This window comes from Paralichthys olivaceus, chromosome 15, assembly GCF_024713975.1.
Source record: "Paralichthys olivaceus isolate ysfri-2021 chromosome 15, ASM2471397v2, whole genome shotgun sequence".
Classification (NCBI taxonomy): Eukaryota; Metazoa; Chordata; class Actinopteri; order Pleuronectiformes; family Paralichthyidae; genus Paralichthys; species Paralichthys olivaceus.
The window spans coordinates 2,753,974-2,777,064 of record NC_091107.1 but is presented as its reverse complement, the minus strand read 5'-3'; the positions used below and the strand labels follow the sequence as shown (position 1 = coordinate 2,777,064).

Below are 23,091 nucleotides of genomic sequence, written 5' to 3'. Positions count from 1 at the left end.
AATGTCAAATAATCAAATGAAGAAACGTCACAAACTGGAACTTAAACTTTCAGATTTTGTAAAACTCGGTGACGTTGATGTGATTATCTGGACAATAAATTAAACTGCTCCTCCTCTTCATCACTGCTTTGTTTTCTTCGTCCAGGTGAACAAGGAGACAAGTATAGACGGTTTGTCGTCATCTCACCACTGCTCCGTGGTCCGGCCCAAAGAGCGGCGCCCCGACGTCCACCAGCAGAACCCGTTCATGAGAGGGAACACCATCATCCGCTCCAAGACCTTCTCCCCCGGACCTCAGAGCCAGTACATCTGCAGGGTGAGAGACCAGCGGAGCGATGAAGTCAGCGATGATCAGCAGAAGTGAAACATCACGGTTTTATCTCTGTTTGCTTCTTCTTCTCTTGTCAGATAAACCGCAGTGACAGCGACAGCTCCACGCTCTCCAAGAAGTCGCCGTTCGTCAGAAACGCCTCCGAGAGACGAAGCATGCGCATGAAGAAGGTGGAAACAACTTTTGTATACCTTCTTCTTCTTCCTCCTTCTCCTACTCTATCCCCCTTTCTTCTTCTTCCTCCTCTTTTTCTCTTCTACCTCATATTCCTCTTCCTCCTTGTCTTTTCCCCTTACTCCTCTGCCTTCAATTCCTCCTCTTTCTCATCTTCTCTTCTGAATTGTCCTCTTCCTTATTCCACTTCCTTATTCCACTTCTCTTTTCTTCTCCTCCTCACCCTCCTCCTTCCTCCTCATGTTTCCAGTAAATGTTGTAGTCACAAATGTTAAACCTTTTTGCGATGTTATTTTTGTTCTTACTTATTTTCCCGTCCTCTCTGCAGCCTCCTGTGCAGGTTAAAGGTCTGGACGGGCTCCTGCGGACGTCTCTGGACCTGGAGTTGGACCTGCAGGTTTCTCGGACGCGACAGGCCCGGCTGGCGCAGGAGCTGCGGGTTCTGCGGGAGCTGAAGACGCAGCTGGAGAAGGTGAGACAGCAGGGCCAGAGAGAGCTGCCCGCCTGGGTCCAAGAAGACGAACGCTTCCGCCTCCTCCTCAAGCAGGCGGAGAAACAGGTGAGCGACCGTCATGCATGGAATCAGTCCACAGGAAGTTCATCCGCTTACTATGTCTGAAGTGAACGTCTCCTCGCTCGTCTTCCTGTTCAGACTCGAGAGGAGCAGCTGCAGGAGAAACGAGTGGAGAAGATGATGCGAGCAGCAGCCAAGGACGTCCACAAGATCAGGGGCCAGAGCCGCAATGAGGTTCCTGAGGTCCAGACCTTCAGGTGAGAGACACAGCAGCTCACATGTTCCTCAGGTGTATCAGGGCAGGAAATCAGCTGTAGCGCCCCCTGCAGCCACTCGCCACAGTTACAAAGAGCGAGAACAGATGTTCAGTGAACCATCAAACTAATTTTAATCAAACTGCTGTTTTATGGTATAAAAGAGTTGCAGTGTTGATTTAAGATTCAGCTATAGCTACATAGCCAGCATTAGCATTAACAGCAGTTTTTTGTTTTCAATAAAAGAGGTCGAGTTTCTCTAATTGAACACCAGAGGGAGCCCATCAGAATGAAGTGTGGCAGCAGGGGGCGCTGTTGCTCTGTTGCAAAGTTTAAATCGTCATTGTTTCACGGCTCGTTCACTGACCTTCAGTTCTTTTATTCCGTGTGATTCCAGAGAGAAGATGGCGTTCTTCACACGAGCAAAGACCAGCATCCCCGACCTGCCAGCCGACAACGTGTAGAGAAGCATTTCAAAGTACCCCCCACCCCCACCCCCCACCACCACCATACCCCCCCCAGTCTTAACCTGCTGTTCCCACAAATGAAGCAAATGTTTTTCGCGGTGTTATGAAGAATTTAAAAAGTATACGATATGTTTTAGTAGAAAAACAAACAAAAAAAAAACGTGAAGAAACAGATTTTTAAAAAAAGAGCTTGTTTCTACTGTGGATAGTGTTCATTTGTAAATTAGTGACAGCACTGCTTTCGTTTTTATTTCACTCTGTTCATGTCTCTTCATGTCTTTGTGTTTCTGTTACTAACAGGATGTTTATAGGCTTTTAAAATCATTCCAGCACAAAGTCACTCAGCTGCGTACAAAGAGTTTTGTACTAAAACGGCACATTGGGACATAAAGAATAAACTTTATGTTTATCGGTAGCACAAAATGAAATCAGACGACGGTACGAGAGGAAAGAAAAGCAGCTTCAGCCGGTGATGAAACTAAAAGAAATATCTGCTCCTCAGAGATATTTGATAGTTAAAACAATGTGTTTTTGAAAACTTTATACTCAGACAAACGTACAAGCACACACTTGGTTTTTTCCTTTACAAAATGTTGTTATTGTGTTTCCTCACCAGACACTCGTGCATCTCCTCCGCACATGTGAACATGGATCTGAGAGCAGCTCGGTTTTCTCTGACAGTCGTTGTTTGTAACCAGCGGAGCTGCACAGTTTATTTCTCTGTTTCCTTAAAGTTATAATTCAGATTGTTTCACGTCAAAACCCATTTTTACACGATTTAAGACGACGCTGTCGGTTTTGATCGCATCTCGTACTCACACAGTTGTTCTTGTCTTGTATTTCCACTTCTCTTGGTGTTTACTGACCCCTGGTGGTCGAAACACGTGTCGTTTCTAACCAAATCATCGAGGACTGAAATCTTAAGAATTATAACTTGAATATTTCCATATCAAACACAGTCACTGGGTCGACCTCCTGAAGCGTGTCTGACGTGCACAGTCTTGTATCGTCTGATTCTTACAACACGATAACTCGCAGAAGAAAAAACTGGACTCTTTACCAACACGACAAAAAGAACTGGATGTGACTCCTCCTGTGTTGTCACGATTGTCACACACACACACACACACACTCATGGAGATGTAGAAACAGCACTAACACTCAGGTAGTTGATCGGATAGTCTGCACTTTAAGAAACTCGAGGTAAAGTTAAAAAAAAAAAAAAAAAACGTGCTGGAATGATTGTTGTTGAAAAACGCAGGAAGTGAAGATCCGATGTGTTTTGATGACTGTGAACTTGATTCTTTGATTGTTTGACTGGAAGTGACTAAAACCCCGCCCCCATCACGAGAACTCGCCAGCAGCCAGTAGGAAGACAGACGTTCTCCTGAGCTTCACTCTGATTGGCTGATTAAATACTGTTTCGTCAGGTTTTCATAATCCTGATGTTTTCTCTCTGTAACTGGATATTCTTAGTTCTGCACATTAACACGGTGCCCAAGCAAACGTCTTAAACTCAATGTTGTTCATTTGGATCATAACTTTATTGTTTCGGTTGACTCTCTCGGCTCTCGTAGCGTCAGACGCACGTCTTCAGCTGCAGAGCTCGATCTTTGCTTCAGGAGTCGGTGGAGAAAAGAAACATTCAATCTGACTCTTTCAGAAATAATTTAGATTCCATTCAATTATATTTTATAATTTGAGGTGTGAACCGACACCATGACGCTTGTGCTGGGTCGCCATGCTAAACGTGTGTTACTGATCCGCCCACGTGACACAAACGCTTCGTCGTCATCTTTCTGTTCCCGGTGAAAACTCGAATGTTGCTGACAGAAGTCCGGATGCTGCTGTCGTCGTCATTCCAGATGTGTCTTATTTGAACTGTTCGTAGAAACGCAGCAGCTTTAAAAAAAAGATCAGAGAATCCTGTTGAGCATCTGTCGCCTTCATTCTTTAAAAGACCAACGGAGGAGGTTTTGATTTTGACCTTTAGAAATGTCTCCACTTCCTGTTTCCTTCTTTGTACGTCCCTCTTAGAAAACGTTTTAATTCTCGTTGTTACGATAAATAAATACTGAAAACAGAACCAGTGATTGTTTCACCACGTTCAGGTAGAAGTAGGAATATATCTTTGCACAAACGATGTCTATGAAAGTAACACGTATCCTTCACGTTCATGATGATCACACAACAGAAGACTCACGTCGCCTTGTGGTGAAAAATAATTCACGTTTGGAAACTGAATCAGACGCTGAGAGGACGATAACGACCAGGCTGCGTTCGCTCCGCAGCAAATAAACATCTGACCAGGATTCCGACACGTGATCAGTCTGAACAGTCGATCAAAATCAGATCAATACCAAAGATTTACCCGCTCGTGTTCACACTGAAATCAAAACGCCGCTTTGGCAAATTAAAGTAAAAACGAATAAAACAAAAATAAAACCAGTTCATTTTCTTGACGGGTGGAGTTTCTTCAGGGGGAAGAACTTTGAACCTTGCGGGTTATTGTCCACGCGTGGATTCAACGATGTGTTTAAAAAGAATGTGGGTGTGTTAGCACGTAGCGAAGCAGCTTAAGTTCATGCGTTATCGGACAAAACGTGCCGAACCAGGGGAAGTGTAAAAGATACGTACTTTTAGATCCGACTGTTCAGACTGACGTCACGTCAGAATCAAAGTCACATGAGTGCCCCCTGCTGGTGAACGCAGCCTCGTGCGGGTTATTACTGGAACACTGTGAAATGAATGAAAGTCTACGGAGTCGTGATGGTGCCTTCAGAGAGTACGGAAGACGATCAGGGCCTTGTTAAACTTTTAAGTCTTTAATTCTTTCTGAATTTATTTTTACGTAGCTCTAATCATCTTCTGTAGAGAGCAACATATAAACTGTTATTTTTAATTTCCTGTTTTCTTCTTTTATTTCTTTTTGTGCCCAAACAACCATCTGACCGCAGCGAAGTCGAACCTGTGGAGAAACGTTTGTGTTCATTTTCAAAATGTAAACAGTTTATTTTTTATTTTCCTCCGCGTGTAGACGGAGTAGATTTGAATAATAGGACTGTGTGTAGTCGTCTGTGTCGTTAAAATCCACTTTGTCATGATCGAATGTTGTTTAACCTTTAAATCAAAAAAACACTTGTTATCAGTAACGTCTGGATGAAGGAATGTAGGTTTTTATTTTGACAAATCATGAGCATTCAGAAAATAAAAGAAATGCTGTTCGTCACGATTGTTTTTCATCCTGTAGGTTGTGATTTAATTTCTTCTTGAAGTTTAAGTGCATTTTTTTTTTCCTTGTTTGATGAATTTTTTATTCTAATGAATCTGTTTGTGTTGCGACTGGTGATGAAGCTGGTAACGAGCACGGAGGCGACTACGAGAAACATACAGCATGTATTTATTGCACTTTTGTGATTTGGGTGTGCTTTTCCTGTTTTTTTTGTTTTTTTCTTTTTATCGCGAGAGTCCCGAAAAGCTGTGAATTTTATTCTCGGACACTGTTCTGTCGACCAGAGTTGTAAATATTTCACCAGCACAAAAAAAAAACAAACAACGACATGTTTTGTAGTTTCACAACAAATTAAAAAAAAGAAAGTTCTTCTCTTCTATTTGAACGTGTTTGTTCTTTATTGTTTATAATCAAACCAGGAGCTGTTTATTAACAAAAACATTCAATAGGAAATGTTGCAACTTTATAACAAATAAAAACAAAGGCTTTAAAACAGATTTTGACACAAGATGGAGGACGAAGGACGCGTCAGGAGCTTTTTGTCCCTCGAGGGTCTTCGGCACCTTCTGAAGTATTTCGTTATTTTAGTAACAATTTGATGCATCACAGTATTTGAACATTTTTGGTACATGAGGATAAATACATTCTATTCTATTCAATTTAGTGCTACTCTATTCTACTCTACACTACTCTATTCCATTCTACTTTATTCCATTCTATTCTACGCTATTCAATTCATTTTATTCATTCTATTCTACTCTACACTACTCTTCCATTCTACTCTATTCTATTCCACTCATTCCATTCTACTCTAATTTACTCTATTCTATTCATTTTTCTCTATTCTATTCTATTTTATTCTATTCTATTCATTCTACTCTATTCTATTCTATTCATTCCTTTCTACTATACTCTACTCTGTTCTGTTCTATTCTATTCCATTCCATTCTATGTTATTTTATTCATTCTACTCTATTCTATTCCATTCTACTCTATTTTACTCTATTCTATTCATTCTACTCTATTTTACTCTGTTCTATTCTATTTCATTCTATTCTATTTCATTCTATTCTATTCCATTCTACTCTATTCTGTTCTATGAAGCCGGGGTCGTTACACACCTGTGACACCAGGTGGCGCTGTCCTCCCTGTAGAGCTGTTTAACAGCCGCTGTTTGACCCCACGAAGAAGAAGTAGACCGGAAGAGTTTATAAACTTTGACGCTCTTCCTCTTCTTTCATCAGCCACGAGAGTCTCCTCCTGCTCTCCACCTCCTCTCCACCTCCTCCTGCTCTCTACCTTCTCCTCCTCCACCTCCTCCAGCAGCGGACCAGCTTCTCCTCGGTGCGGGAACCATGTCAGACCCAATGAGCGACTGCACAGCCCGGCTCCAGCAGCAGGTACCACCCGCTCTCAGCTCACGTTAGCCCGGCGTCACACAGCTCCACACACCGGTCCGCTCCCCGGTCCGCCGAACCTCATTCAGAGAACTGTCCATTTAAAATGTTTCCGGCTTTTACTGGAACCAACAACACGAACAAACGAAATGAATTCAACAGTTTGACAGTGTTGTTACTTCTCTAAAGTTCGGCGACACACATTACATCTTAAACAGCTAAAAGTAGAAATATTTCAGTTTTTATATGTGGTTGTCATGTGTTGAGTTTGTTCAGAGTTTTATGAATTAATCTTTATTTCTGCTTAAATTCATTAATATTTAATTTCTTTCATTAATTAAATCTTTAGAATCTTTGGAACTACAGTTAATCACGTTTTAATAAATTTATTGAAGATTCTTCTCGAACAAAACATCCTGAAATACTTTTTTAAAATCTTATTATACAACGTAATTACACGACTAATCATAGAGTCGATGGAAAGAAAATCAATCTGCATCTGTTGTGATAATTCATTAGTTGAACGATAGAAACAAGAGTTTGAAGTTGTGTTTGTTTTATCGTGAACAACTTTCTGTTTCACTCTGATTCACTCAGTCTGAATCTGAGAAATGTTTTATGGAGGAATTCGTTATCAGATTATTTTCTCTTAAAGTTGAACCAGTGGTTGATAAACACATTTGAATTAATTTCGGTTTACTGAGATTTTAAAATTCAAAATATTAATGATTAAAAAGTCAGTATAGAAAATAACAGAAAGTGAAAGGAACCAACATTACAGTTCTATTACTCTTCTTCTTCTTTATCATATTTACAATAATCATCCACTAAGTTAATCATTACATATCCTTCAGTTTGGGGCTTTTCTATGTTTTTACAGATGAGAACCATGAAAACTTTACTGAGTCAGTTATTAACAGTTTCTGTTTTGATTCTAACGGCTGATGTCACAGGGTTATTTTGAAACCTGACGTGAGGTCGTGAGCAGCTGCCTCTGTCTGTGGGTTCTGGTGGATTCATGGATGTTTATGGACAGAATGTGTCCGAAGATTAAATCCTTGGAACGTGTAAAAATAAGATCTGAGTGAACTATGATAAGAAATGATAAGAATCTCAGCTGTGTCTCACTGTGATGATGAAAAACCAACAAGTTACATCACAACGGCCTCTTTGCTTCCATTTTTATTTTCAGGAGCAGGAGATCAAGATTCTCTCTGCAGAGATTGAGGGTCTGAAGAACCCTCAGAACCTGGGTCCGTCTCCTCAACTGGACGAGCTGCGCGAGGAAAACGCCAAACTGAAATACCGACTCAACATCCTGAAGAGGGTGAGACAGGGGAGGAGTGGGGGGGGGGACGTCTTCCTGTTTATCTGAGCGGGGAACCTGACTTCTTCTTGTTTGTGGTCAGAGTCTTCAGGACGACCGGAGTTGCTGCAGTAAATCCATGATGAACATCAACCTGCTGCTTCAGGAGGTTTTCGGCGAGGCCATCCGAGCTTCCTGTCCTGAGCTGGACAACCCTCCGCTCGTTGTCACGCCAAACCAGCAGGCCAAGTTCGGAGACTACCAGTGCAACAGCGCCATGGCCATGGCTCAGGTTAGAGTCTACGATCTGAACCAGTACTATCTGAGGAAATCACCCTGACAACTAAAGAAACAAAGGAAATCCCAAGTTCTGTTAAAAAAAACTATTTTTACTTTCTGGTGGAAAAAAACAGAGCGGAGCTCAGAAAGTAGTTTCTTATAATGTGTCATGTTTTTATTTGAATGAACAGTTTGAACATGAACTTGATTCACAGCAGCAGCACGGATCAGGTTAAAAGTGTAAAACTTCATGTTTCATAGCAGCAAACTTCTGGATCTGCAACGTGTCGGCATCGTGTTTCTCTCTGGAGATGAAATAAATTGGTTTTGTTAAAACTCTCTTTCTGTCGTTCAGATGTTGAAGGCGAAGGGAATCAAAATCAGCCCGAGGGAAATCGCAGAGAAGATCATCCAGAATCTTCCAGACAACGAACTCATCCAGAAAACTGAAATCGCAGGACCAGGTAATAATAATAATAATAATAATAATAATACAATAATAATTTAATGATAATGTAATAATAATAATAATGATAATAATTATAGTGTAATGATAAATAAAACCAGATATTTTATTTACTCATATTACTCATAATCACTTTTTATACTCGTCAGCAGACGAACAAGTTAATATCAGAACAAATGAGTCTCGCACCGGTTACTACTGTGACTGTGACTCCTCCTCGTCCTCCTCCTCGTCCTCCTCGTTCTCCCTCTGATGTCTCAAATGTCTCCAGGTTTCATCAACATCCACCTGAAGAAGACGTTTGTGTCCAAACTGTTGAGCAACCTGCTGGTGAACGGAGTTCAGCTGCCGCCGCTCGCCTCCAGGAAGAAGGTTTGTGTTCAACACTTGACTTCATCAGAAATCCGATCGGCTCCTCACGTGTTCAGTTTCAGAGTTTTTTTTCAAGCTGGTTTCAAACTGGACACTTTGACTTTTTCCTGCATCAAACATTTTAGTTTTAAAGCAAAGATTAGTTGTTTCAGAACTGATTCTCTAATTGTTCTTATTGCTCTTGTTACTAGTTGAGTATCTGTTGTTGTTCAGGTGGTGGTGGACTTCTCGTCTCCTAACATCGCCAAAGAGATGCACGTGGGTCACCTGCGCTCCACCATCATCGGGGACAGTATGTGTCGAATGTTCGAGTTCCTCGGCTACGACGTCCTCAGGTGAGTTCACGTCGCTGTGATGTCACAGTGCTAAGCTAAGCTAAGCGAATACTCTGCATCCTCTCAACCACTGGCTGCAACTAAAGATGGACGCCACGACAGCCTGAGACTGAAGCCAAATCGTGTCCGTCTCCCCCTGGTGGCTGGCTGCACTATAGGTCATAAACCCTGCCTCCTCCAGGTTAACAGATGGGACATGGACCAAACTAAAAACTCAAAGTAGTCGAGGATAGTTTGGTTTTAATGAGATAAACATGGATATGGTGACACATCTCAGATATTTTGATACAAGTGGAAAATCATCTTCAAGCTTTATTTACGTTCGTCTCAAGTTTTTAAACATTTGAAATAAGGTAAATACACTTTTACACACGTTAATGTCATGTGAGAGGAAGTTCAGAATGCAGCCGCACGTCTCGTCTTTAATCGTCCACGGTTTGTTCGGGTCCAGAATGTGGGACGGACGACAGGACGAGCTGCGTCTCTTAAATACATCACCTGAACCTCAGATGTAAAAGTCCAGTCTTTGATTTGCAGGTTGAACCACGTTGGAGACTGGGGGACTCAGTTTGGGATGCTGATCGCTCACCTGCAGGATAAATTCCCAAACTACCTGACTGTCTCCCCGCCCATCAGTGACCTGCAGGCCTTCTACAAAGTCAGTGACTCTCCGTCTTTAGCACTCAGACACAAACTCTCCGTCTTCTCTGCTGTCGTCATCCGTCGTACGCTTTCTGACCTGCTGCCCCCCTCTCTCCTCCTCCTCCTCCTCTTCTTCCTCTTTTCGTCAGGAGTCTAAGAAGCGCTTCGACGAGGAGGAGGACTTTAAGAAACGAGCGTATCAGTGCGTCGTCAGGCTGCAGAGCAAAGAGCCGGACTTCATCAAAGGCTGGAACCTCATCTGTGACGTCTCCAGGAGAGGTACTCCACCTCTGACTCTATATGTGGAACAAGAATACAACTTAATATACTATAAAATGTGTGAATGTATATTCACTGATGTCACTGCTCTTTCTAAGACTGTGGCTTTGTATTTTTCATCGTATTTTTAAAGTCTTAAAACTACGTCTGAGCGTTTTTAATTTTTGCCGGACGTGTGTTTCAGAGTTTCAGAAAGTTTACGACTGCCTGGACATCAAGATCATCGAGAGAGGAGAGTCGTACTACCAGGACCTGATGACGCAGGTGGTGAAGGAGTTTGAGGAGAAAGGTCAGTGTGCAGGAGGTCAAAGGTCACGTGTTAAAATCTTTTTTTAATGGCTCTTATCAATTAAAACCTAGAAACTAAAAACCTTTGTTACACTAAATTAGAGATGCATTCTCCCCTGTGTGATATTTAACTTTGTCTTTTGTTTTTAAGAAGATTAAAAATGTTTTTGTATCAAAAATACTTTTAAGCTTTAATTCTTTCAAACTGTGTTCTGCAGTCTCCTCATTGGACCACTAGGGGGCAGCCTTGTCTCATAAATCCCTCCTCTCTCTTCCTTTCTGTCCATCCTGGTTCTTTTCTCTTTTTTTAAGTGATTTACTTTCAGTTCCCTCTTTTTCTGCTTGTTCTTCTTTCATTATCTCTTCCTCCTCCTCCTCCTCCTCCTCCTCTCTCTTTCTCTTCTAACCATTTACTACTTTTCTCTTTCGCTCATTTCTCTCCTCTTCTTTCTTGACCTCAGGCCTGACGCAGTTCGACGAGGGTCGTAAGATCGTCTTCGCCCCGGGTCAGTCCATCCCCCTCACTGTCGTCAAGTCAGACGGCGGCTACACGTACGACACGTCCGACCTCGCCGCCCTGCACCAGCGACTCTTCGACGAGAAGGCCGACATCATCATCTACGTCACGGACAGCGGGCAGGTGAGTTCAGATCAGAGACTGTAAATTAAGATTTCCTCCAGAAATGAAACCATAACGTCTCAGATACAAACGTCTCGTGACGCTCGGTCAGATTTTCTTTTGTTTGTAGACTTCTATAGAAACAATCAGTGGAGTCGCCCTCTGCTGGTCATTACACAGAATTCAGGAGTCCAGGTCCCTTTTCCATAAACCGACTCTGATTTCTTCTTCGTTGACGTGTGTGCGTCCGTGCATGTTCTTCCTCTTCCAGGCCACACACTTCCAGGTGGTGTTTGCTGCGGCGCAGATGATTGGCTGGTACGACCCTCAGGTGACCCGGGTGGAGCACGCAGGCTTCGGAGTGGTGCTGGGAGAGGACAAGTGAGTTACAGACTGACTTTGCAGCGACATGAAATATGTCTCATCCTCGATTTACTTGTTGGACGTTATTCGGTTTGATAACTACATCGAGACATGACGTTTTCAGAACATCGTGTTTCTGCTGATGAAAATAGAGAATTTAAAATCTCCTGCGTCTTGAAACATGAGCTCTGTCGACGTCTTTTTGAAATAAACACTTCATGTTTGTGTTCCTGTCTTTAAAATCAATTGATTTGTTCATTTGAACTTTGTGAGCTCAATAAAACACAGATTTAACAAAGTGAGGTGAGAAAGTAAAGAGCAGGGAACAGTTCAATATGAAACTGGAGCGGCATGGAAGTGTAAAAAATCTCATTTAGGTTTTGTCATACGAGGAGTTCGGTTCTGGAAACGTTAAACTGTCTCTCGTCCTGTGCGGCGTCTTCTTGGAGTCTTTAATTTAAAATTCTACGTGAAGCTACTCTTCCCTCGGCTGTGTTTATTTTTTTCCATCACACTCGTGACAAGATTCTTATTGAACTCTGGGTAAGACATCAAGTTGACATGTCCCCATGTCTGTGTTTTGGACCCTGAAGACGATGAGACACGTTGATTCATGAATCCATAAACAGATGCGAGCAGTGGATGATAAAGAGCCTCTGTTAGAAATGAAACACTGGACTGTGATGGAGCTGTAACCACATTCAGACTAATAGCAGTTTAACTGGATTCCAAACCATCAGAGCAGAGACGAGCAGCGAGACTTCACCGTCCTTCACTTCGTCTTTTATCGCCTCCGCTTCATGTTTTTATTACGTTTATTATCAAACATAAAAGCAGAAGTTTACAACACGACTGCATCGACAAATAAAAAGCAGAAGTGAAGTCTGCGTTTGAACCGACGCGGTTTCACCAGAGCACAGAGCAGCTACTCCGCACGAGGAGGAAGGAAGCTCCGCTCGGCCGTAGGTGGACGACGCTGATTAAAAGTTCAGCAACAACTTTAAAAAGATGATGTTTCGAAAAATGAAACGAACAAAAAGAAGTCAAATATCTCCAGATGAAAAGCGGAGCCACACACGTAGAAGACACCGACAAAGACATGGAGAGACTCTGTGGGGATCAGAGCCGGTGATGATGTAAACAAAAACACATGGCCTCCGCAGCGACAGTTACTTCCTGTCTCCGCCTGCTGCACCGCCCTCACCCGGATCCTCTGGAGGATTTGTTGTTGTGAACGTATCTGAGCGGAGAATCTCCCGCTGCGTTGTTCACGTGTGTGAGTCCCTCTGGAGGTCATGTCTGGAAACAGCTCATGTTGGACGCACAGCTCACAAACCTTTCGCCGGCTTCACACTTGTCAGAGAAAGTGTGGTTTACTCCTCCTCTCGCCCTTTTCCTCCTCCTCCTTCGTCTCGTCCGTCTTTATCTCTGCTGTCACAAAAACAGCGTGGTTTCCGTCCTAGCTGAGTTTGTCCTCTCTGTTGATTAGTTGTGACTGTCGCTGCACAGACTCTACGAGTTGAAGATTTTCTGTCTCGCTGTTGTTTTCTCTGAACCTGTCGTCCGGAGGGGAAGACGAGGAGAGTCCGTGCAGAGGGAGGAGGAGGAGGAGGAAGGTTTGACGTTAGGCGACGCAGAGGCCATAACTAAGTGCTGCTAAACGCCCCGCAGTAACCTGAGGGGGCGTAAATTGGCCCCACAACGTTTGCTCTCCTCTAAACTCCATTAGAAATTTATCATGCTGTTTTCATAATCACTCAACCAGACAATAAGAGCTTAACGCAGCCACGGGGGGGGGGGCGCTTCGAGCTGCGAGTAAACATGGAAGGGGGGGGGGGCTTATTAAATCTGTGTCTCATGTACTTGTACAAAACGTTTCACCCCGAGGCGTCGACGAGCAGAAATAATCTAATATTTTGTCTTCATGTTAATTGTTGTGGACAGACAGTCGTTGCGTTCAGGGACGTGGAGACGTCAACGTCGTCTCTCAGGCCAAACGCCTCCGAGCACAAAACGTGTCACCTCAGAGTCTCACAATCACGTCTTGAGTTTCTCAGCTTGTACGTACGTGTCGGGGATTTAATTCTTAACGTCCTCATGTTTTAGATGGACAAACTTTAGTGTCTGTCCCAAGTGTCCTCTTTGATCAGGGTGGCTTCCTGTTCACGTTGTTTTGGGGCGAACCAGTTGTTACTGCCGACCTGATTTTTCTCATTTTCCCGTGGACAGGAAGAAGTTTAAGACACGGTCAGGAGACACGGTGAGGCTGATGGACCTGCTGGAAGAGGGACTGAAGAGGTCCATGGACAAACTGAAGGACAAGGAGAGAGACAAGGTGAGAGAGTCTGTGACGGAGGACGAGAGGCCATCTCTTTGTTCACCGCTGCTGTCACGTCCTGAATCTCTGTGATGAACCAGATGATGTTTGTTGTGGACTGTCGTCTTTCAGGGACAAACCACAGACGTGAGGTTTTTACTTTTCTAGAAAAGTTTTTACCTCGAGTCCCCAGACAAACTTTGAAAAATGAAAAGTTTAAAGACTTTAGAAAAGAAAAAAGAGTAAACAAGCTTCTGTGAAGGAAAAAAAAAAATCCTGCGACAAATTATCTTAAAGTTCTGTTCGGACGTTCATGTTCCCCAGAGGATGAATCTGACTTTTCATCCTGCGACACGAGACAGGATGAACAAGAGGAACGAAAAGAGAAGACAATAAAAAAAAAAGTTTTCCAGTTCGCTCTCTGGAGCTGCACGTCAGCCTGAAGAGATTTAAATTGGAAGGAATTAACTTGTGTGAAACAACAAAGAAACGTCGAGGACGAACTCGGCTGCAGCGGCTCCTCTGGAGTTTCTGCTGCTGTGAAGGTTTTAAAGAGTTTTTATTTGTTAATGCAGAAGAAATTTCGGGAAATCTGCTTCATTTGTCCTCAGAATAATCACCGACACGTTCAGGCTCCTCAGTGACTCGACTGGAAACGTTTCCTGGCAGGAGACTTCACATTATTTCAGCTCAAGTTCATCTCACATCAATATTTCGTGAGAAATGTTTAATGTTTGATAAGCGGCCGTTTAGTTCAGAGAGCAGCTCATTATTTCCGCTTTACCTTCGATTTGCTCTGACGAGAATTGTTTTACAGTAACGACGTCTCCCTCTGCAGACGCCATTAATTCTCCTCATCCCGTATGAGCGGAGAAAGAGACGAACGCTGTCGGACATTTGTTCTGTTCATCTGCTGAACTCTGAGGACACTGCGTCGTTATTCTTCCTCCTCTCCTCCGTCTTTTCATCATGTGCAACATTTTTCTCACAAACCTCCACAAGTCTGCAGCCGACGCTTTTTGTTTTGTCTCTGGAAAACTTGTCCGTTTGATTCCAAGAGAAGAACTATTTGTAGCGAGAGACACTTTTTAAAAGTCACTGGTCAACTTTCTCCATTTAATCTGACGGAGATTTGTTCCCTTTGTACGACGCAAACGACAACAACTCATCTAAACACTGACGCTACCGGAGTCTGCTCAGTCGGGGGATGAGGCCAAATAGACGTTATGAACCAAATGTCTCAGAGCTTTAACGTTGTCATGGAAATCTTCGTCCAGATTGTGGCCGAACAACGTGTCATCGTTCGACAAGAAAGACGTTGAACAGATGTTTCCTTCTCGGGACGACCTATCCCAGGATTCATTGCTTGCCAGTGATGAAGCTGAAGAGCGAGCTAGCGGCCTGGCGGCCTGAGTTTGCATCACGTCCATGCGAGATACCTCACACGTCTTCTTACTCGAGTCCCAGCGTCTCTCGTCTTCTGCCTCACCGGGACGGATCCGGTTCTGTCCGTCCCTGATGTTGCCAACACAGTGGTAACCTTGGTTGCTATGGTTACTACTGATGAGAAGGAAGCCGGTTGGAGATGAACCGTGTTGTTGACCTTTGTGACCTTTGTGACCTTGTGTGTCGGCACTGACTGAACAAGAAATGAAAAAAAAACGTAAAGACACTTTTACAGCTTTTTCTAACTATGTACTTTTTGGCCTTTTGGCCTTTCGTTAGATTCAGACGCTGAGAGTGCTACAGGGTCCTCAGACATGTCGTCTGTTGGCTCATCTCTTTTGAACAATTACCTCTGCCTGGCTGAGGAACATCTGTCCAGCTGTGAGTAAAGACCGACGAGAGGATTCCTAGAAAATGGTTTTCATCTGAGTCGATGATAGAATAATTGGTATTTTGATAATTAACTGTTCAATCGACAATAAGAATTTTCACGTATTAATTATTTATCTATTTATTTATTCCGCAGTCAGGTTGTGAAATGAATCCCATGCTTCTGTTTGCTCATGTTTAAAAAACGACCTGTTATATTTTACTGGCGACACGAGAGTAAAGTCAGCAGATCATCATCATCATCATCATCATCATCGTCTGAGGGGAAGTGTCGGGATGTTTCAGTCCGAACGACAGTCGTTGTGTCCAGAGGCAGAAATGACTGAAGAATGTTCAAACAAGTTTCAGGAGCAGGAAGTTATATATTTTTTATTCTCCAGATTCAACCTGGAAAATGTGTGTTCAGCTCTTCTCCTCCATCAAAGGACGAAAGCTTCTGTTTTCTCTTCACGCGTCCGATCTCTGACTCGGTCGACTCCGCGTGTTTCAAGCGCCGTGTATCTGGAACTTGCAGATGGAACTCTGACCTGGTTAAGTTCTGTGTGGAGCACGAACAGTCACTGACTTCCAGTTGAACTGCGATGATTTTAATGCTAAGAAGGTTGTGAGGAACCGGTGCCAACACAGTTTCCCTGCGGACCCTCTGGCACTTTGCTCTCTGTCTGGGTCGGTGCCCACGTCTACCATCTGCTAACCCTGCCTCATTAAAACAAACCTCCGTGAACCTCAGTCTGCTCCACTGACTCTGCTGCTGTGAACATTTGTTTTCTACTATTCTGTTGTTTTCAGATCTCTTCTCTGTTTCTTCTCTTTAGTCTGTCGGACTTTTATTTTTCTCACTTTTCAAAATTCATGTGTTTCAGCGTCCTGTTGTGTCGCTGCCCCCTGACCTCTGTGACCTCTCTCACAAACTCATCCGCCCTTACACTGATATTTCCATTTTAATAGTTCAGCATCGCTGCGTTTCTGCATTTGATGTTTCACAAAAAAAAAATCATAATAATATTCTACAGCTAGAACTTCTGTGATTCGTCCCAACAAGTTCAAGAGACGTCAAACTTTAGTGTCACTGTGAACACAAAGAATCTCATCTTTCATTTCCTGTCGTGTCTCATCGTCTCCTCTCTCTGCTTCACTTCACTTTCTGATCAAATCACGTCATTGAATCTTCTTCATCATCCTCATCTTCCTCTGTTCACTTCCTGTGGGATCAAATACGCCACGAATACGACTTCAACTCAAATCTGTGTCTTAATGAGTCAATTTAATCTTTGGCTGAGGTCAGAAAATCACTTTGATTATTTGTATTAAACTCACTGCTGTCGCTAATTAAAGCTGCAGTCATCAGATTAGTTTTTTAAAGAGGTTTCATGTTGATAAGAAAGATTGTGAACTTTGTTCCTTCATTTAAAACCTTTATTAAACGAACCCGGTCTGTTTGTGCAGGTCCTGACTCCAGAGGAGCTGATCAAAGCCCAGAGGTCCGTTGCTTTCGGATGCATTAAATACGCCGACCTCTCCCACAACCGCATCAACGACTACGTCTTCTCCTTCGACAAGATGCTGGACGACCGAGGCAACACGGCGGCGTATCTGCTCTACGCCCTCACACGCATCAGGTGAGCGCACCGCCATGTTCGACCGGATCTGTGAAATCTATATCTACGCGATAAAGCGTTTAGCGTGCTACCCGTGCTGAATAGTAACAGAAGTGATGCTACAATACAATGCTAACACAATAAAGCCTAGCATAATAAAGTTAGCATTGCAATCGAACTGTTTCACAACACTGATCTATTTTGTGTGTGTGTGTGTGAAACATGGAGGGACGAGTTTATTTACAATCGAACACAATCCTGAAAGTTCCTCAGACACATTTCTCCGTCTCCTCCTCCACACTTCATCTCCAGCATCAGTTCATCCTCGCTGGGAGATGGTTGCAGGGGATTAATTAGTGTTTGGGGCCCCGTCAGTCGGCGAGAGCCAATCTCTTATCCTCTCACATCGAGGGAGCGTCTCCCGGCTTCGTCCTCCTCCTCCTCCTCTCCTGCCTCCCTGGAGGTGTTAGAGTCGGGCGGCAAAGTGCCCGGCAGAGATCGATGGCCTTGATTTTCAGCAGAGGAGGTTGAGCAGATGTTCCTGCACTTGTTTTAACAGAAGAGATCACTGGCAGCCTCCGGCCCCACACGGGGTTTTCATGACAGAATACAGAAACAGGTGTCTGCACCTTGATCCACATCGTTCAGCTCCGACACTGATGCTGTTTAAAAGATTCCCACTGTTTGTTTCTCCCCCGACAGATCCATCGCTCGACTCGCCAACATCGACGAGGTCATGCTGAGGGAGGCGGCCGAGACCACCGAGGTGCTGCTGGACCACGAGAAGGAGTGGAAGCTGGGAAAGTGCATCCTGCGCTTCCCCGAGATCCTCCAGAAGGTCCTGGACGACCTGCTGCTGCACACGCTCTGCGACTTCCTGTACGAGCTCGCCACCACCTTCACCGAGTTCTACGACAGCTGCTACTGCGTGGAGAAGGACAGACAGACAGGTATGATGGCTCATATTGTCTCCACTGAGGGGTGAGGGGTCGTACACGGCCCCCGGGGACATTCTGTCTGCAGAGCTCCTCCCCTTCCACCTGTTTATTTGTCTCCTGGCTGAGGCGGAGCTGAAACCTCAGATGTGTGTGAAGCGACAAAGCGTCACTGACCCTCCCCCTCCCCGTGATTCTAAAGGAGACAACACTAGTAGTGTCGAGGTTCTTTCCTCCAACAAGACTAACGACCTCTCAGCATTTTACAGAAAGTGAGAGATTCGCCCGTTTGCCTGAATCCTTGAAAACTTAACGGAGATCGGTTCAGTGGTAGTTCTGTGTTGAGCTCTGACTGTGCCGTCCCACTCATATATGCTGGATATTACCCACGATCCTCTGCTTCCTGACCAGAATTCTCTGGTGAATCTTCAGCTATCGTCTCATATTCTGAAAGAGGTCGTTCAAAATAACGTTTTTGTTTCCACATAAAAACAGAGCTTCGGTTGGTTTGAAGGTCAAAGGTGAGACGAGAACGAGCGGCGAGACTCAGCCACTTAACAGGAAGTCTGTCTACGAGAGGGTTTTCACTAAAAGCCCTCCACTCGTTACTGAGGGGTTTTATCCCCGCGGTGCTCTGGAGTGCTTCTCTTCAGGCTCAGAGATGTTTAATTATGCTAATGCGCAGTTAGCGATGCGGCAGCAGCCGCAGCTGGAGGTTATTATTCGTCATTTTGGAACAGTTCAGATTGATGAGAGGAGTTAGAACCAACAGACACAGATTCAAAGTCGGGGAATAAATTAAACGGAACTGTGAATGTGATCATGTTGAGAAAGTACATCATCAGCAACAAGTCGCAAAAAAACAGAATCATCTGTTTTTCTTAGTTTGATCCGTGTCCTCTGGTCCGCCGGGGGCGTCCACAAACCTTTGGCCACATGCTTTAATTTCCGGATGTTTTCGTATCGAGAAGCTGCAGATTTCCAGGTCGTTGGTTTTTGTTCGTGTTAAATGACGGGAGCATTGTTTGAATGTGCCCCCCCGACCTCTGGTTGTCTGTTGATATCGTTCTGTTCTTCACCTCCGACTGATTCTCTTCTGTCTCTTTCTTTCACTCTGTTTCCGTCTTCTTTTCCTTCGTCCCCTTTGTCTCTTCTCGTCTTTCTTCATTAACTCTGCTGCTGCTGATAAATGAAATGAATTCAATCCGACGGTCTCCTCTGTGTCTCCAGGTGAGGTGATCAAGGTGAACATGTGGAGGATGCTGCTCTGTGAAGCTACGGCCGCCGTCATGGCTAAAGGCTTCGAAATCCTGGGCATCAACCCCGTCCACAGGATGTGATGTCAGAATGACCCGCTCGCTCCACCCGCCTCCATCTTTGTCCTTCTGCTTCCACGTTCACCAGAAACGGTGCAAAGATAAAAAAAACTGGACTGAAGTGACCGAACTTTATTTTCCACAGAATCAATTGTTTCTATCCCACAACCTCGAATTAAATCTCCTGTTAAAGATCTTTTTTATTAAAGAGCCGAGATGAAACCAAACATCACAACAGTCCGATCGCCTCGTTTCTTAATCTCAGTTTAAAGAATCTGTGCCTGGAACTCCGTGTCGATCCTGTGAGATGTGAATGAGCAGCGTTTCAGTGTGAGTGACCTTCAAACACTTCATTTAGTTTCTTCTCTTCGTGTGAGAACTTTGTTTTTAATGCTGGGAAATTAAAATCCGTTCGACCTGATGTTCGAACTCTTCCAGAGGACAGAGGGGTCAAGATGCCGTCAATCTGTCTGGAAGAGATAAATCTGTAATGTTGTTTATAAACTATACAGTCAAAAAGTTTCCCACCGAAGGTCTGACGGAGATCAGCTCGTTGAATTTCACATCAGGAAAACTTTCGGTAAAAGTTGGTCAGTTTAATTATCCGAACATTTTCACATCCCTGTGATTTATTCAGAGTTTCATGGATCCTCGCCATCGAACCTTTAGGTCTGTGATTCTTCCCTTCGCCGTCCACAGACTAAATCAAGACGGACGACGAGACGGCTCCCAACAGCCAAGACATCTCCTCCTCCGTGTTAGCAAACGGGACACGGAGCAAACTAAAAAAAAAATCAAAGTAGAGTTTAAATCAATGTTTTCTCTTTATTTTTGCCGTTTCTAACATTGAAAGAAGTTTGTTCGAAGTTTGAATCGCGTGTAGAGTTTGAGGATTGTTCTGAGTTTTAACTCTAATTGTTTTTTCCCTTCACCTCAAACTTCCTCCCACACTCTTCACTTTCAGAACGTCGCTCTCGATAACTGCGGTTCTCTGGTGAGAGTCACCGTTCTTTGTTCGAGGAACTCAAAGTGCAGCTGGAACAAGCGTCCATACGATGAAGTTAATTATACATCACACGCTCTCCGAGGCAGCAGCCTGTAATCGTCACATCGTCTCCTCCCATCCGACACTCGTGCGCTTCCATAGATATGAAAGCTTCAGGAATCACCACAACAGTTTCGTGCCCAACGGATCGTTGTATTCAGGAAACGTGTGCGTGACCCATTTCTGAACATTGAAACACGAATATCTACTCTGCTCTGGTCGTCTCTCATCGTCTCATGCGTCTCGGCACTTTATGTTGGTGTCCCAACCTTCTTTGAGGGAATAAATCCCACAGCAGCTTCATGAAACATTCATCGTGTCTGTTTTTACTCTGCTGCCGCTGAAGAACGGTGTTAAAGGTGTTTTGACAGTCGCTCCAGGAGGAGGAAGAGTCGCCACGGTAACACCCGAGGAAGAAATAACGTCCCTGACCTCAGCGGGAGCCACAGATCTCCTCCCCTGATGGTCCCTGCTGATATTTACTCCGTCGTGTCTCGGTGGATTTTACCTGTGGTTTCAAGAAGCTGCCTGCAGAGACTGAAGGGGCGGAGTTTGGGTGGTTCAGCAGGGAGGTGCCGACTCAGGTGGGTAACACCACTCAGCTGTGAGTTCTTAACGCTGCACTAATCCACATTATTTCAACTGACGAGAGATTAAATGTCTCCAGACGATGAGAGCCGAGTTGCTCTGGGAAAATGATCGTATTGTTCAGATACGTGAAAGTTCTTCACCCTTTTATTTAACGTGAACAACGTGAGTCTCGTGTGAATTTGTTCTCAGAACATCTGAGTTCAAGCCCAAGAAAAAAGTTGGAACTGAAGAGTTGGCGCTGGAGCGTGAGCCAGTAGGGGGCAGCAGAGTGACTCACGGCGTCGACGTCACCTCTGCTGTTGATGAAGAAACGCAGCGACGTGACGGTCGGTGGAGGAGGAGGGGTTGATTTCAGCTGCTGGATGTCGTCTGATGTTTACTCTGTTTGTTTCTCTAAAAGTCGAAACATGACGTGAAAAAAGCTCCAGAGCTTCAGCGTTAGTTCGTCTGTGAAATCAGCTGCTCAGACTTTCACGTGATCGAACCCGTGATCTGCAAACTTCACACAAACTGAGTTTAACCTTTGACCCCGAGTTCAACCCAATTATCACGGTGTTTAAGCTCCGGATGGAGGGAACAGACGATACAGAAATTAAAGCCGCCTCCCGGCACTTTGCTGCTCCTGTTATTTCTAATTTGCATAAATTATTCCTCTTCCTTAAAATCCGACCACGACGTCCTCGCCACCAGAAGTTGTTTTGCCTCGCGTCGTGTCGCTCGTGTTTTATCAGCGTTTTAAAGATCTGATCTCGGAGATGAATCCATGAGATATGGAAATAAGCTTCATGCACATTAGTTAAAGAGGAGTCGACTCCATCGCATCGTCAGACGTGTTCATCTCTGGTGCTTCAGTGCCACCGTATCCCCCCCCCCGCCTTCCTCTGACATTACAGCGGGTAATCTGTTTGGTAACGGAGGAGAGAGAGAGAGAGGAGGAAGAAACAGGTCGAGAGAGAAAAACATTTTAATAAGGATTTCACACTCAAACATTATAAGATTTTCAGAAAGCTGAAAATTAAATAAACATGTCAGGATATAAGAAATCTGTGTTTAGATTTACATTAAGTTAAATAATCTGATTAAACTGACACAGGAACATTTTCTTTCTTGTTTAAAATGTTTCAGACAAGAGTTTAAACGTGAATTAAAACTTAAGTGCTGCGGGAAATAAGACAAATGTACAAATACAGAGACGCGTGGAATTCTCAAAGAATAAATATGAATGTTTGAAGCAGTCGGGGAAAGTCACGCAGTCCCGAGGAGGTAGATTGACGAACTGTTGTCGGTCGAAGTCAAAGGGACGAAAAAGGACGAACACAGTTGAAACCAGTCGTCTGCGGCTTCACTCTGGTTTGTGGTCCACGTGTCTGTGAACGTCCACGTGTCTGTGAACGTCCACGTGTCTGTGAACGTCCACGTGTCTGTGAACGTCCACGTGTCTGTGAACGTCCACGTGTCTGTGAACGTCCACAGCTGCAGGTGAAAAGTCTTTGTTCCTGCTCGTAGGTTTGATGCCTCCGTCAGTGTCCTGATGTTTTTCTTCCTCTCTCTGCAGAACAGTTCTTTTTCCACATCGTGACGTCGGGCCTGAATCCATCGCTCGTAGTCGAAGCTCGACGTCGTGCTAACTCGAGGTCACCTTCGCTGCAGTTTAACCTGATTACCTATAGAGGGCGCTGTAAACCCAGATTAGTGCAAAAATCCTTGAATCACCCCGCGTCCTCATATCTTTGTTTCCCTGAAGTGTCCTCGGAACGAGTCCCTGATGGCGAGGAGCTCTGCGGCCAGGAGGTGTCCGCTCACTTTGCTGTGCCACTCGTAAGAGCGACCCCTGGTGGAGGAATAGCAGACAAACACAAGGTCAATCATCTTCATGTCTCCGTCATGAATAAACATTTTCTCTCTATTGGTTTAAAACGCTGCAGGAAGAGAAGAAGAAACTTTTAGGTTCTACGTGGGCGGAGCTCTGTCGTCTATCCTTGGAGTTATAAAATAATGAAGTGACAAATAAAATAGATTTAATATTTTATTTAAAAGACGGGAAATAACAAAATGTGATGAGACGATCTTATGTGAAGAAATATAAATATTAACACATAAAACTTAAAGGAACAAACTGTTAAATTTAAAGAGTT

The 23,091-nt window shown here is 44.1% G+C and overlaps 3 protein-coding genes across 8 annotated transcripts in view; 2 read left to right on the top strand and 1 right to left on the bottom strand.

The window, feature by feature from the left end:
- wwc1 (WW and C2 domain containing 1) overlaps nt 1-5,351 on the top strand; it is a 28,316-nt gene extending 22,965 nt beyond the window's left edge. Inside the window, exons 18-22 of the mRNA XM_069539856.1 lie at nt 146-316; nt 409-501; nt 834-1,064; nt 1,158-1,276; nt 1,671-5,351. Coding sequence (XP_069395957.1) covers nt 146-316; nt 409-501; nt 834-1,064; nt 1,158-1,276; nt 1,671-1,737 — 681 coding nt within the window. The 3' untranslated portion in view covers nt 1,738-5,351. The remainder of the gene's footprint in view (nt 1-145; nt 317-408; nt 502-833; nt 1,065-1,157; nt 1,277-1,670) is intronic.
- Nucleotides 5,352-6,164: 813 nt separating this feature from the next.
- Nucleotides 6,165-19,547, top strand: rars1 (arginyl-tRNA synthetase 1). 3 transcript variants are annotated; one of them, XM_020109311.2, is made up of 15 exons: nt 6,165-6,372; nt 7,562-7,696; nt 7,779-7,967; nt 8,310-8,418; nt 8,692-8,792; nt 9,006-9,127; nt 9,665-9,785; nt 9,919-10,048; nt 10,233-10,337; nt 10,798-10,976; nt 11,227-11,336; nt 13,548-13,653; nt 16,918-17,090; nt 17,772-18,019; nt 19,235-19,547. In XM_020109311.2, the coding sequence occupies exons 1-15, from the start codon at nt 6,328-6,330 to the stop codon at nt 19,342-19,344; spliced, it is 1,983 nt and encodes a 660-aa protein (XP_019964870.2). In that variant the 5' UTR covers nt 6,165-6,327; the 3' UTR covers nt 19,345-19,547. The 3 variants fall into 3 exon arrangements, 2 of the variants coding, with proteins under 2 accessions (XP_019964870.2, XP_069366291.1); XR_011238625.1 differs by having other exon boundaries at nt 6,167-6,372; nt 17,382-18,019; XM_069510190.1 differs by having other exon boundaries at nt 6,167-6,372; nt 17,772-18,067; nt 18,437-19,547.
- The window catches only part of LOC109647737 (rho GTPase-activating protein 7), a 49,887-nt gene continuing 46,027 nt past the window's right edge, over nt 19,232-23,091 (bottom strand). For all 4 annotated transcript variants that reach the window (XM_069510185.1, XM_069510186.1, XM_069510187.1 and 1 more), the window contains exon 17: nt 19,232-22,787. In XM_069510185.1, coding sequence (XP_069366286.1) covers nt 22,679-22,787 — 109 coding nt within the window. In that variant the 3' untranslated portion in view covers nt 19,232-22,678. The remainder of the gene's footprint in view (nt 22,788-23,091) is intronic.